At 43.9% G+C, this 15,107-nt stretch overlaps 1 protein-coding gene across 7 annotated transcripts in view; it reads left to right on the top strand.

Moving 5' to 3' along the window:
* The window catches only part of SRGAP2 (SLIT-ROBO Rho GTPase activating protein 2), a 262,672-nt gene that overhangs the window by 212,480 nt on the left and 35,085 nt on the right, over positions 1-15,107 (top strand). For all 7 annotated transcript variants that reach the window (XM_017880915.1, XM_017880914.1, XM_017880916.1 and 4 more), the window contains exons 11-13: positions 1,978-2,062; positions 5,434-5,461; positions 7,308-7,332. In XM_017880915.1, the coding sequence (XP_017736404.1) occupies positions 1,978-2,062; positions 5,434-5,461; positions 7,308-7,332 (138 nt within the window). The remainder of the gene's footprint in view (positions 1-1,977; positions 2,063-5,433; positions 5,462-7,307; positions 7,333-15,107) is intronic.

Here is a 15,107-nt window from a genome sequence, read left to right as displayed (position 1 = left end):
GGAGGTCTAGGCACTGCGTCCCAGAGAAAGCAGATTTTTCTTTTGTTTTTAAACAAGAGAAAGAATCAGATGCAAGCTCTTAGTTAAAAGTTCACATTGTACAGAAAAGTATAGAGTAAAAGTAACTCATATTTGTTCACTTTTCTTTTTTTGTTTGTTTTTTGTTTTTTGAGACGGAGTCTTGCTCTGTCGCTCAGGCGGGAGTGCAGTGGTGCGATTTTGGCTCACTGCAAGCTCCGCCTCCCAGGTTCAAGCAATTTTCCCGCCTCAGCCTCTCAAGTAGCTGGGATTACAGGCACTCACCACCACGCCTGGCTAATTTTTGTATTTTTGTTAGATATGGAGTTTCACCATGTTGGCCAGGCTGGTCTCAAACTCCTGTCCTCAACTGATCCATCTGCCTCAGCCTCCAAAAGTGCTGCAATGATAGGCCTGAGCCACCGCACCTGGCTCCGTTCACGTTTTCTTTCTATCACTCTTAATCCTAAGTGAAATCAAAGGTTTGATGTATAATTATATGTTTTACTTAATGTACATTAAAAGACAGACAGAACTATTACCATTTAAAGTGGTGCATCCACCTAACTACCTCAGTGATCTCACATGTCACCAGTAATTCACGGATCACACTTTGGGAAACCTGGCCGTTTGACTTCTGAGTTCAGACGTAGGCAGATAGCCCCTGATCTGGAGGATGAACCACTGCAGCAGGAGGTGATCAAGGCAAACTAAGACCCAAAGAATGGCTGTGGAGGAGAGCGGAAAAGATACTTTAAAAATCCAAAGGCCTTGGGTTGGGCCTGACACTACCACTTGCTAGCTTGCAACTCTCAGCAATTTATTTGATACCTCCCCTCCCCTGAGATCATCTTGTCTGTAATAAGGAAGTAATATCTTCCCTATGTGCTGTGCAGTTGTTTATTGTAAGAGTCAAATGAGAGAATATGTGGTAAAGTGCTCTAAAACCTGCTATGTTGCTGCATGCATAGAGCGTTAATACTATGAAGCTTAGTTCTCTCCTTCTCCTGCTCTGTACCATGATGGATGGGACATTTTGTCATAATGGTTAAGAGCACATGCTGTATTGTCAAACTGCCTGTATTTGGACACTGACTTTACCACTCACTAACTGTTTGACCTTGAGCAACTTAATTAAACTCTCAAAACCTCAGTGCTCTCATGTGTAAAATGGAGATGATGATGATGATAATGATAGTTCCTAGGGTTGTTTTGAAGATTCAGTGAATCGTCTGGGGACATACAGTCTCTCACTGGGCAGATGAGGGTTGAGAGAGAACAAATCTGAAAGTGCAGCACAGCAGTCGTATTTTGACTGTGAGAGCAGGTGGGATCACATTTGTGTTTGGACCTGGATGTGTGTATGCAAGTGGGGGATGGCAGCCCCTTCCACTGAGTGCTCAGAAATCCAAAGCTTTCCATAAAGACTCCATGCAGAATAGAGAAGGAAGCTGTTGAGGATATGGCTCAAAGATGCTCCACATCCCAGGCTTGCAGCTGAGGCAGGGGCTAAGCCTGCCATTGGCACTGCTCCTGGTGTGATGGAATGCCCCCCTCCCCCACTCCTGCCTAGAGGCCAGGGCAGGGCAGGATGTCAGTAGAGGTGACAGATAGCAGGTATGTGTCCTCACACCAAGAAGATCAGGGCTCAATGAGTTCATCCACCCTCCCTGCTCTTCCTCAGTGAAACCACGGGAGAGGGGCTCTAGGAAACAGTTTCTTTATACTGGCCATCATGGAACTCCCAGAAAAAACATGGAGAAGGATATTAATCCACCATGAAAATCAGCAGCTGCCCATATGATCAGTGCCTTAAAGAAATTAAAAAATGGACTGGTGGAAATTGGGTCAGAAACCAAATGACCTCTGTAAAGGGGAATTGTTCAGCTGAGCATCTGTGATTTTTTTTCTTCTTCTTCAGGATCTGATTCCTTTTTGCCTCCTCCTCCTCTCTTACAGAAAATGAAAGAGTACCTGGAGGGCAGGAACCTCATCACCAAGTTACAAGCCAAGCATGACCTTCTGCAGAAAACCCTGGGAGAAAGTGAGTGTGGGAACCCTCTGCTGGAGGCTTGACAGTGAGGCCAGCTGGAGCTTTCTTGCTGAGCACACGCCTCCATCTTCAGCCAAGTGGACTGGTCTTGTTATATGAATGCCTTTCTTTTCCCGGCTTGTTTGATGTGGAAGCACATGCCCCAAATGACTGCTTGAGTAATGGGAAAAGGCCAATGCTTAATGAAGCACTAACGTGTATCATCTATTTGTTTAAATGGAGTGTGCCTGCTCTCCACCCGGTCCCCCCACCCTTGCCTCCTCTGCCACTTCAGGGTAGAGAGGCTGAGGGGTTATTTATTCTCCAGACACTTTGTTAAAACTTCTAGCTCCTCTGTGGCAGCACTGAGACTGGAGCAAGAAGGTAGGGAGCCGTGAGATGAGATACGCAGCTGCTCTGAGAGGAGAGAATTCTCAAATGCAGGAGATGGACAGACTGCCGCTTTCTATAGCTTCCAGAAAGAACATCAGTTTCCTTCTGCTTTGAAAGCTCTTAATGCTGTTTAAGTGGCAGCCCTCTCTCCTGTGGCTATGCTGAGGCCGTGGTGCTGAATGGACTGTCTTGTCTCATAGAATGATTTTAACCAGACCCTGGAAAGTAGCAAGGCAGAGAACTGGACTGGCACTCTGGACTTTCTCTCCTCAACTGTCAAACAGAAGGTGGAGGTTGAAAGAGAAGCTTCCCCAGGGTTTTTTGGCACCCTGCCCAGATTTCCTGCCTAGCTCTCAGCATTCTATGATTAATGGGATTCCCAAGTTGGGGATGCCTCTGAATGCCCCACACCGCCTCCCTGTCCCACTAATCTCCTCACTTAAAGATAGGAGGGAGAGGAAGGGAGAAGCTGCAGGGAATATGGCTAACCTCAGTTACAGGCAAGCCTGTACTTGCACAGAGATCTGACATTTTAAAATAAATTCTTGAGCACTCCTTAGACGAACTGCAAAGTTTAGGAAAGTGTGCAGTACTCCTTGGCTCATTGGCCCCAGGAATTGGAGCCTCACTTCTTATTATACTGGAGCCTCCTACCCGCCTTTTTTGCCCTGTCCTTTTCCTGCCTTGGATGATTTCCCAAATGATTAGTTTTTTTCTCTAATCTTTTATCTAATGACTTTTTTTTTTTTTTTTTTGAGATGGAGTCTCGCTGTGTCACCCAGGCTGGAGTGGAGTGGCACCGTCTCGGCTCACTGCCAACTCCACCTCCTGGATTAAAGCGATTCTCTCACCTCAGCCTCCTGAGTAGCTGGGATTATAGGCGTGTGCCACCACGCCTGGGTAAGTTTTGTATTTTTAGTAGAGATGGAATTTTGCCATGTTGGCCGGGCTGGTCTCAAACTCCTGACCTCAGGTGATCCACCCACTTCAGCCTCCCAAAGTGCTGGGACTACAGGCATGAGCCACTATGCATGGCTGATCTTACGACTTTTTTTCTGGGGGGATGGAGTCTTGCTCTGTCGCCCAGGCTGGAGTGCAATGGTGTGATCTCGGCTCACTGCAAACTCCGCTTCCAAGGTTCAAGCAATTCTCCCGCCTCAGCCTCCCAAATAGCTGGGATTACAGGTGCCCACCACCATGCCTGGCTAATTTTTTTGTATTCTTAGTAGAGATGGGGTTTCACCATGTTGGCCAGGCTGGTCTCAAACTCCTGACCTCAGGTGATCTGCCTGCCTCAGCCTCCCAAAGTGCTGGGATTACAGGCGTAAGCCACCATGCCCAGCCCAATCTTATGACTTTTAAGGCATTTTCTTTTATGTGAAGAAAGCCTGTTAGATAATTTCTGTTCTCTCTTCCTCACCACCAAAAGGACTCATACTAAACAAGTTCAGGCACTGAGGACCAAACTTTGCTTATAGAAAATCCTTACTCTAGGGTTATCAGATTGCTCCACGGAGAAACAAGACAGTCTAAGCACAGTCCATAAGTAAGACAGAGAGCAGGGCCTTGGGGTCATACAGATGCATATACGCTCACACTTGTGTGTGTGAGTGAATGGGTTTACTCACACTTTTATGCACTAAATGTGCTACTATGGAGGAACGAAGGCTGACCATTCATTAGTGCTGCAAATTGCCTTAATCTAAAGATGACAAGTTCTAGCAATAAAGAAAAAAACAAAACTGTAAATCTTTATGTGTGCAAGTCATCACGTCCCTGCCTTCTGAATGTATTTGTCACCATAATACAGGAGTCCCTTGTTCTTGCCGTAGAGGGATAATTGATGTGTATGAATATTCCAGAATGGAAATGGAACAGATGTTGAAAATAATGGCTCAGAATAATATTTTTGCACATAAGAGCTGAGCCTTTGGTAACGAGAGACAGTTAGGGGTGGGGGATGGCATTGCTCAAGATGAGCTGAACTATAAGCAACAATTGCCAAACTTTAGCAGCAAGGAAAGGCCCTGCCCTTCCTCCCCCAGCCCTTGAAGTTGCCTTTGCAACAGCCTGGATGGGGAGGAGTGTGGGAGCTGATTTTTACTTCCTCGGCTCAGCACCTGCTAGGGTTTGCCCCTGGTTTAAATAATGCAGGTCTAAAACAGATCAAGCTTCATTAACTGTGGATCCAAAGAAAGCAATATATATCACATCATTTCCCGTGTAGACATGCATGTATATTTTTTTAAAACATGAGAATACTTCTCATGAACTTGAAGATTTTCAGTTTCATTTTTTTAAAAGCTAGCAATGACCCATTGAACTCCTAAGGCCCACTATTGAATTGAGAACCATGATTTACTAGTAGTATCAACATTGTATCTCCCATCTCCCTTGCCACCTCCGTCAAACCTAACAGGAGAATTTACTCTGAATCTCAAGCTAGAATATCCATATCTTCTCTGTTCTGTCCCGCAAACAGCTCCTCTTGTTCTCTCAGCCTCCAACTCTGTGTGTGTGTGTGTGTGTGTGTGTCTACACTCAGGAGCAAGTAAACTTGGCCTTCCACCCCATCACACACACATCCAACATAAGAGAAGCTGAATTTCATCTCTGGGAGGGCTTCTAATAATTTATTTTATTAAGTATGATTTGTGTTGCTATTGTTCCACTATATCCATCCCTGTGTTCCCATTGGGAAGCAGAGTTGGCTCTAAGGTTTAGGGAGACCGACCTGGACTGGGAATCAGCATCAGAAACAGTTCTTGCCCAGAAAGAGGGTCTTGGTGCTTTCTCTTCTTTCTCTCTGTCTCTCTGTCTCTCTGTCTCTCTCTCTCTCTGTCTCTGTCTCTCTCTCTCTCCTCTCTTTTGCTACACACTGTTATACTGTGGCTTCTAGGGGAGATAGGCATGGTAGTTAGTAGGAGTGGGTCTCCCTCCTTCACCCCTTCTCCTTTAACATATGCTTTTTGCCTTTGTCTTTCCAACAGGTCAGCGGACAGATTGCAGTCTAGCCAGGTGAGTATGGCCTGGGACAGGCCTGGGAAGGGATAGAGGCCTGGTGGGTAGAGCAATCTTAGTCTGGGAGAGAGCCAAGGAGTTGAGTTGTAAAGGCATTGAATGACTTTACAGAGCAATGGCCTGGGGCGGGGTTTGTTTAGTTCCCTTTGCCTTGCTGACCCCATCTGATCTCAGATAGAAATGGGGTTTTCTGGGACTTCGAGAAGGAGCTAAGCAGAACTGAGTGAAAGGAGTTGTCATTCGCTGAAATTGTACCAGAGACCCCCAGACGCCACTGAATTGCAAGGAACATAAACATTCAACTGTAGAGGATTCTGGTAACCTAACCTTAGCTGCCAGACTTCAACATAGGGGCTCTGGGGAGTCTTTGACCCAGAGAAAGATCAGGAGATGGCATTTGATTTTTTTTTTATGCCCAGAAAAGAAGGCAGCCCCTAATTAGTAGTGACTGTTGCTGGATAATGAAATATTACATTGCATTGGCTTGCCAAAGAGCATTGGTAGAAATATTTGCCTGATGTACAAGTATGTACCCCTCCCAATCTTTCCCCACCTTCTCCTTCCTCCTCCACCCCAGCCAAATATTTTCCCTCAGTCACAGTGCTGCTATGAGAAAATTTGTGAGCTGTTGGAGAGCAAGGTATTCATTCATCCAACAGTTCTCAGATGCCTAGAAATGTGCTTATTTGACTAGAGAAGGGGCTTTAATGGGTTGGACTCCTTAGAGACCCTGGGTTAACCCATTATATCAACCACTTATATCTGCCAAAACACATAATAATCATGAGGCCATTTACAATTATAGGCTCATTATTTAGAGATAGCTTCATTTGACTTTCATTGTTTTGTCATTGTGAATTACAATAAAGATCCCATTAATATACCAGTCTTGATGACTGGAGGGAACCAGATTAATGGGATTCTCTGGAACACATCTTTTTGGTGTTAAGCGTCTTAATGTAAGTTCACCTGAGCTCCTGAGTCTGTGGAAAGCTCTGTAGGACTGAAAAGAGCTGAATTGAATTTCCTGGTGCTGAGTTATTTTGCTGTGAGACCTTGGGCCATGCTTTTCCCCTCTCTGAAGTCTGGTTTCCTCTTCTATAAGACCAGAGCACTCCACTAGATTCAAGGAGCTCTAGGATTCCAAAGGGGTTCCTCAGGAGTGGCCTGATGGCAGGAACAGAGCAGTGACCAGCAACCTGGCTCTGGTCCCATCCTTCACTCAGAGCAGGACAGCCCTGCCTCCTTGGTTTGGGTGTTGTGCCTGTGAGTCAGATTCCCTTTGAGAAAAGGCTTCTGAGGCTAAACACAGATTGGAAAACATTGACTGAGAGGATCCTCAAGGTTCTTCCCAAACTAGATGTTCTGCACTCTAAATCCAGAAAAATTATTCCCTGTAAAGATAGCAATCTTTAAGGATTTCCTAGAGAAACAAAACAAAAATTGTAGCATCCTTTGGTGTTTCCTAGTGTCTCCTAGCAGACAAAAAAATCTTCTTATTGTCTAACCCAAATATATTTTACTACAAATTGAACCAGTTCTCTCCTGTTCTAATTTTGAGTAGTGCTAGACATTAAAAGCAGGGACGCCTGTGCTTTTGTGAAAAAAAAAAAGAGCTTTAGTAGGCTTTATTGTGGAAGTTATTTATCAAGTCTCTTAGCCATTTCTGGGACTGAACTGAGTGATGCCACATGTTTCATTAGCCACCACACAGATTGTTTTAATTATTAAAAACTTTACTTCTGGGTTTAAGACTTGTTGTGTATCTCATTCGTCCCACTTTTCTCTTTTTCTTCCTTGTTGCTGGATTGGTCCACTCTGATTTCGGCGGGATTGGTCACAGGCGCAGCTCAACTGTGAGGAAACAGGTAAGGGCCCAACCGGGGCCAGGCTGGTCTGGCCTGAAAATATAGTCCATCCCACAGGCATTTATTGAGCGCCACTGTGTGCAGGACTGACACCTCTGACTTCATGCCTGCATTTGGAATGTTATCATTTAGTCATAGTATGTTTAATATTGTGGCAATATCATTGATTTAACTAGTTGGAGTGCCCATAGTCTTTTTGACTTGTTCCTCTCCTTTTCTAGTCATTTATCCTCTTGCATACTAGGGGTTTGGTTTGATTGGTGCAGATTCTTCCAGAACTGCCCATGGCATCCTTTTCCAAGACCTCAAAAGAGGCTTGACACTTCCTGCATATGTGCTAGCATATCAGTGACTCACAGCACCTAATTAGCTAGACCAGACAATCTCGCTTTAAGTTGGCAGATTTTGTTTGATTGTTTCTGGTGGCGTAGTCATTCTAGATGGATTCCTAAGACATGCTAACAGTGCAAAGATTAAGTCCGGTCTGGGAATGATAGGCAAGAGCCGTTTGACTCTGCAATTTGGTGCATGATCTTCAGTGTTGTATTAAAATCTGCCACTGGGCAGCCAACTCTCATTACCCATATTAGGAGGAATCTTAGAGAGCAGTGGCATGGATAATCCACATCAATGGATAATCTAAACAGCACTTGTGCTTGTTTAAAAAAAATTAATTTAAATATTTTTCGCAGTAGCAAAATTGACGTCCTAATTATACTTTATGGCAAATACTGAAATGATTTTATGTCCCCTAAGCTCATACCAGCTATGCAGTAGACAGCAGGGAGGGCGGGTGGAGAGAGCTCAGAAATATCTTTGTGTCTGCTCAGGGGAAAGCTAATCCAGGCTTTAAAAAATCATTTTGGGTAATTCTCAGTGGCTGTAGCCACAGGGAGATAATCGAATAAAGAGGGTGCGTGATTTCTATGGTGTTGGCAGCCCCGGCATTTCTTCAGCTCATCTGACTGCTCTGACAGGGTGGACCATTAAGCTGGGGAACTTGGATGATACAGGCCTCGCTTGTCTTAGCTTTGCTGTCACTGTTTTTCCCTTCTCTACTTTGGATCTCATCTTAATGAGAATGCCATCAGATGCAATTACACATCTTTTAATTATAAAATTTAATTGCAACTCTCCTCTCTCTTTTTCCTCTATTTCTTTCTTCTTCCTCTTTCTTCCATAATTTCATTTAAAACTAGAGAGGAGTGGAGTGACTCCTAGGGATAATTTAGTGCATTTAAAATTAATAGTGCATATCTTGCAGAGGGAGCAAGCCATTTTCTCTTTAAGAAAAGAAATGAACTTGAAGTTTGTTCTTTTCAGTTCCTGGGTTGAAACCAGGCATCTTGCTTATAGCTGGAGCATGTTTGCAAGGGGTTTGCAACCTCCATGGTGGCTACAGGAGTGCCAGAGACATCAGTTTGGCAGGTGCTATGTGCCCTTGGTTGGGCTCCCCGTTGGAGGGGAACAGCACCCCTCTGGTTTGCATCCTGCTGCACCTAAGCAGTTGCAGGCAAAGTGTGTTTGCCTGGTGCTAGATTTGCATAGGGGTTACAGGATATACCAAAATCCCCAATCAAATAAAGATCTTGTTTTCATTTGGCTGCCCCAGTTTCTCTCTAGCAGTTCAAATCTACTAGTGGATCAGCAAAAAGTTTTCCTAAGATGGTCAGGAAGGTAAAATAGATAGTAAGTTACTTGGAAGGTGAGTAATCTTGTATAAGTAACAAGGAAGTAATTATTTGTTTATGGCAAATCAGGCAAACAAGAGGAAGAAGCTAGTAGTTTTGTTTTGAGGGTCCCTAATGTGTTCCAGTCATTTTTGACCCCGTCAAAGACTAGGTTTAAACCATCCCAGACCTTTTTAAAAAAGGAGACAGTCCCACTGCTGCTTCCAGGCCTTCCCTGCTCCCTGTAAGCTCAGCATTATTTCTTTCCTGGCCATGACTTCATATCTTCTTTGTTGGCCTTTCTCTGTTCCTCTAAATTGAGGCATTTCTCCAGGGCTCTGTCCTCTCACGATGTCTCTCTATATTCTTTCCCTTGTCACTCTTGTTCCCTTAGATGAATCTTTCTCTTCTTCCCTAAGCATTCTTTTGTTCTATAATGCTGTTCTTTTGAGTCTTTGGGTGTAACTCCTGAGTGATCGCCTAGACATTTATGCTTGAAAGTTGTGATAGCACCTTCTACCTTCAGCATCAGTCTCACCCTCCCCCATCACATTGTGATTTGCGTAGCCCCTCCCCTCACTTCTCTGTTTGTGTTCAGGGGAACTCCATTCTTCACAGTCTCTGAGGCCCCAAATCTTATCTTTGATGCTTTTTTCCCTCATTACTCACATATAATCTGTTGTAAAGATTTGTATTTTCTCCCTTGGTAAAAAAGAAAATTAACAAATGTAGTACAAATAAGTACCTAACAAAAACTCCAACGCTCTTACTCATGTGAAATTATGCCAGATAATGCATATTCACAGATTTTCTGGCCACCTTTCTGATTTTTTTTTTTTGAGACAGGATCTGGCTTTGTCACCCAGGCTGGAGTGCAGTGGCACGATCTTGGCTCCCTGCAACCTCCACCTCCTGGACTCAAGCAGTGCACCCACCACAGCCTCCTAAGTAGCTGGGACTACAGGTGCACACCACCACGCCTGGCTAATTTATGTTTTGTTTTTTTTTTTTTTTTTTTTTTTTTTTTATAGAGACCGGGTTTCACCATGTTGCCCAGACTGGTCTCAAATTCCTGAGCTCAAGTGATCCACCTGCCTCGGCCTCCCAAAGTGCTGGGATTACAGGCATGAGCCACTGTGCCCGTCCCTTTCTGATTGTTTTCTCCTGCAAATCACCGGACCACTGCTTTACTATGTTTTCCAACTTAGGCCCTACCTTTCTCCCTCTACTTTTGGTTTAAAGTTCCCTTAATCTGATTGGATGATAATTTGGCCTGATTCCTTAAAGGCCCCTTCTAACCCTAAGATTTCATGACCAAAAAAAAAAAAGTATATGAGGGAATTAAACTGACAAGGGTTTCTAACATCAGAGGAGGGAAGAAGAGAAGGAGAAAGGAGGAGACAAATAGTGTGTAAAAACGTAGAAACTGCTCAGTCAGGGCTCACACCTATAATCCCAGCATTTTGGGAGGCTGAGATGGGTGGATCACCTGAGGTCAGGAGTCTGAGACTGGCCTGGCCAACATGGTAAAACCCCGTCTCCACTAAAAATACAAAAATTAGCCAGCCGTGGTGGTGGGTACCTGTAATCCCAGCTACTCATGTGGCTGAGGCAGGAGAATCACTTGAACTTGGGAAGCGGAGGTTGCAGTGAGCCGAGATCGTGCCATTGCACTCCAACCTGGGTGACAAGAGTGAGACTCTGTCTCAAAATAAAATAAAATAAACTCAGTCAACTCCATACAAAGGCAATGGTGAAGTGCTGGTCTTCGTGGCACCACAGGAGTGCACAGGCACGTCCCAGGGAAATTACTCATTGCTCAGATTTACTCATTGCTCAGAAACACTACAAGGAGAGAGGAGGATGGCAGGAGTGTTCAAAGCCTTTGTGACTTTGTCCATTTTATGCTCCTACTGGACTCTTAGACTCCACTGGAGCAGTGGGGACTAGAAAATGCTTGTGCAGTAGGACAGGTCATCTGTAGCCCACCCTTGTCTGCCACAGATTATCCATTGGGAGCTGCATGTGATTGCTGCTGGTAACCACAAACATGCAGGTTAATATTTTTCTTGCCCTGTTTCCTGCCAACCCTTCGTACTTACCTTTACCACTGATACTCCATTTCCTGCATATGCTGGCCAAAGTTTGTACTCACACAGTTTGTTGAAGCCAGTAGCCTGTAAGCCTTCCAGCTTTTCTCCCTCTAGGTCATAATATATAAACCTAGGACCAACAAAACTATGCAAACACTCACATCACTATCTTCATTATCTCTGCTGCTAGTATTTTTAAATAATTTTTATTAATACATAATAATTGTACATACTTACGGGTACATGTAATATTTTGATACATGCATACAATTTGTGATAACCAAATCAGGGTAATTAAGGTGTCTATCACCTCACATATCATTTTTTGGTGTGTGTGTGTTGGGAACATTCCAAATCTTCTGTCTATTTTGAAATATCCAATAAATTATTGTTACCTATTATCATCCTACTGTGCTATCAAGCATTAGAACTTACTTATTCTAACTATTTTTATACCCATTAACCTCACTTTTTTTTTTTTTTTTGGAGACAGGATCTTGTTCTGTTGCCCAGGCTGGGCTGCAGTGGTGCGATCTCAGCTCACTGCAACCTCTGCCTCCCCGATTCAAGCGATTCTCGTGCCTTGAAAATCCCAAGTAGCTGGGATTACAGGCGTGCGCCACAACGCCTGGCTAATTTTTGTATTTTTAGTAGAGACAGAGTTTCTCCTTGTTGGTGTCGAACTCCTGACCTCAGGTGAACCGCTTGCCTCAGCCTCCCAAAGTGCTGGGATTACAGGCGTGAACCACTGCGCCCTGCCCAACCTCACTTCTTTTTTCTTTTTTCTTTTTTTTTTTTTGTGATGGAGTTTCGCTCTTGTTGCCCAGGCTGGGGTGCAATGGCACAATCTTGGCTGACTGCAACCTCCACCTCCCGGGTTTAAGCAATTCTCTTGCCTCAGCCTCCCAAGTAGCTGGGATTTCAGGCACTTGCTGCCGTGCCCAGCTAATTTTTGTATTTTTAGTAGAGACAAGGTTTTACCATGTTGGCCAGGCTGGTCTTGAACTCCTGACCTCAGGTTATCTGCCCGCCTCAGTCTCCCAAAGTGCTGGGATTACAGGCATGAGCCACCTCACCTGGCCCAACCTCACCTCTTAACCCCCCACTCCCTGCTACCCTTCCCAATCTCTGGAAGCCATCGTTCTACTCTCTGTCTTCATGCAATCAACTTTTTTAGCTCATGCATACAAGTGAGAATATGCAGTATTTATCTTTCTGTGCCTGACTTATTTTACTTAACACAATGTCCTCCAGTTCCATCTATGTTGCTGCAAGTGACAGAATTTTATTCTTTTTTATGACTGAATAATATTTCATTGTGTGTATATACCACATTTTACCCATTCATCCATTGATGGACACTTAGGCTGCTTCCATATCTCGGCTGTTGTGAATAATGCCACAATAAACGTGAGAGTGCAGTTATACTGATACTTCAATATACTGATTTCTTTTCTTTTGGATATATAACCAGCAATGGGCCTGCTGGATCATATGGTAGATCTATTTTTAGTTTCTCGAGGAGCTTCCATACTGTTTTCCGTGATGGCTGTACTAATTTATATTCCTGCCAGCAGTGTACAAGCATTCCCTTTTCTCTGCATCCTTGCCAGCATTTATTTTTTGGCTTTTTGATAATTGCCATTTTAATTGGGGCGAGATTATTTAAAAATTTGCATTTCTCATGATTAGTGACATTGAGTATTTTTTCACATACCTGTTGGCCATGTGTATGTCTTCTTTTGAGAATGCCTATTCAAACCATTTGCCCATTTTTAAATCAGATAGTTTGGTTTTTTTGCTATTGAGTTGTTTGAGTTCCTTATATATTCTGGTTATTAATCCCTTATCAGATGGATAGTTTGCAAATATTTTCTCCCATTCTTTAGGTTGTCTCTTCACTCTGTTAATCATTTCCTTTGCTATGCAAAAGCTTTGTAGCTTGAGATAATCCCATTTGTCTATTTTTGCTTTTGTTGCCTATGCTTTTGAGGTCTTACTCAAAAAATCTTTGCCCAGACCAGTATCCTTGAAGCATTGTCCCAGTGATTTTTTTTAGTCATTTCATAGTTCAGGTCTTACATTTAAGTCTTTAATCCATTTTGATTTGTTTTTCTATATGGTGAGAGATAGGACTCTAGTTTCATTTTTCTGCTGCTATTATTTATAAATGAGAAATGTAATAACAGAAGTCTGTAAACATAAAAGACTTCCCCAAACTGAGCTTTTTTTGGCATTTTTATAGTGGAACCCAGTTTCTTCCTTAGAATAAGGAAGAGAAGACAAGGATTCTTCCCCTGAGATCACGCTAGCCTAACTGGCCAGTCAGTGATGCTGACAAGAGGGCAGACACTGGCTGCTGTAGTTGGAAAGCTGGAGGAAACAGATGGGTTTAGGGGTCATGAAGATGAGCATTTGGGTCACTGAGACCATCCTGACACCAGCTCCACCTTGGCATATACAGTACTCCCTTTGGCGTCATCTCTGGTTCCCAGAAAGCTTGAGAGTTAGAGGCTAAGTCAGCTCTTCTCTCAGCCTGACTTCTTTGTGAGACCCAGCTGCTTGCCTAATAGTGGCCAAACCCTATGGCTACAGTAGCAAATTCAGAGCCATGGGAGGGATCCACGCAAACCTGTCAAACAGGCAGAAGCTACACAGACCCATCCCACTTGACAGTCCAGTCTCTGTCCTGAACATCTAAAGCCCTTTCTAGTTAAGTTCGGGCCCCTCTCCCTGATCTCTTTCTTCCACACAGCTGAATTATTGTACATTCAGCTGCATTATAAAACCCTACTGGTTTAGGCCAGGTACCATGGTTCATACCTGTAATCCCAGCGCTTTGGGAGACTAAGGCAGGAGGATTGCTTGAGGCTAGGAGTTTGAGACCAGCCTGGGCAACATAGCGAGACCCTCTGAAAAAATAAAAATGTGCTGGGTGTGGTGTGGGTACCTGTAGTTCCAGCTACTCAGGAGGCTGAGGCGGGAGGATCACTTGAGACTATTTGCTCAAGGTTACATTGAGCTATGATCACACCACTGCACTCCAGCCTAGGCTACAGAGGGAACCCCTGTCTCTAAAAACAATAAAATCGTTTAAAATATAAAATAAAACCCTACTAGTTTTGAGTAATACTTGGTATGTACACCTGGCAATGTTTGCTGAACTGCTAGGGTGCAGTATGGGTAGTGGTAAAGTGTTAGGTCTCCGAAGGAGATTGCCTGGGTTTGAATCCTGGTTTTGCCACTTGCCAGCTATGTGACCATAGCAGCTACTTAACCTTACTAAGCCTTCATTTCTTCATTTTTCTTTTCTTTTTCTTTTTTGAGACAGGGTCCCGCTCTATCACCCAGGCTGGAGTGCAGTGGCTTGATCTTGGCTCACTGCAACCTCTGTCCTCTGGGCTCAAGCAGTCCTCCCACCTCAGCCTCCCAAGTAGCTGGGACCACAGGTGTGCAGCACCACGCCAGGCTATTTTTAGTAGAGACAGAGTCTGTTGCCCAGGCTGGGCTCACACTCCTGATCTCAAGTGATCTACTGGCCTTGGCCTCCCAAAGTGCTGAGATTACAGGTGTGAGCCACCGCACCTGGCCTCACTTTTTCATTTTAATGAGTATAATAATAATAATATGTACTCCATAGGATTGTTACCAGCACCAGTCCGTCTAAAAGACTTAGTACATGGTCTCATACCTCTTTAAATTTCTCTATAAATGGTAGGCACTAATGTTCATGTGCTAATAGGAAATATTACTCTCCTTGCCGCCAGTCCCCTCCCCAGTCTGTAGAAGGCAAATTGAGGCCCCAAAAAGTTCAGTGACATGAGCCAGATTGTGAAGCAAAACAACAGAGCAAAGATTGACATCTGGGAGGCCTGCTTCTTTGCTTAGTACCTGTTAGTCCCCACTATTTAGAGGTAGTTTTTCTTTTCTTTCTTACCTTTATACCAAACAAACCGTCTTTCTGAAGCTCCCATTGGTTCATTCTGCTACCTTCAACTGAGAATAATTGAGC

This window comes from Rhinopithecus bieti, unplaced genomic scaffold (genome assembly GCF_001698545.2).
Source record: "Rhinopithecus bieti isolate Rb0 unplaced genomic scaffold, ASM169854v2 scaffold_12049, whole genome shotgun sequence".
NCBI lineage: Eukaryota > Metazoa > Chordata > Mammalia > Primates > Cercopithecidae > Rhinopithecus > Rhinopithecus bieti.
The sequence above is the reverse complement of the archived record's forward strand: the minus strand, read 5'-3'. Positions and strand labels throughout refer to the sequence as shown.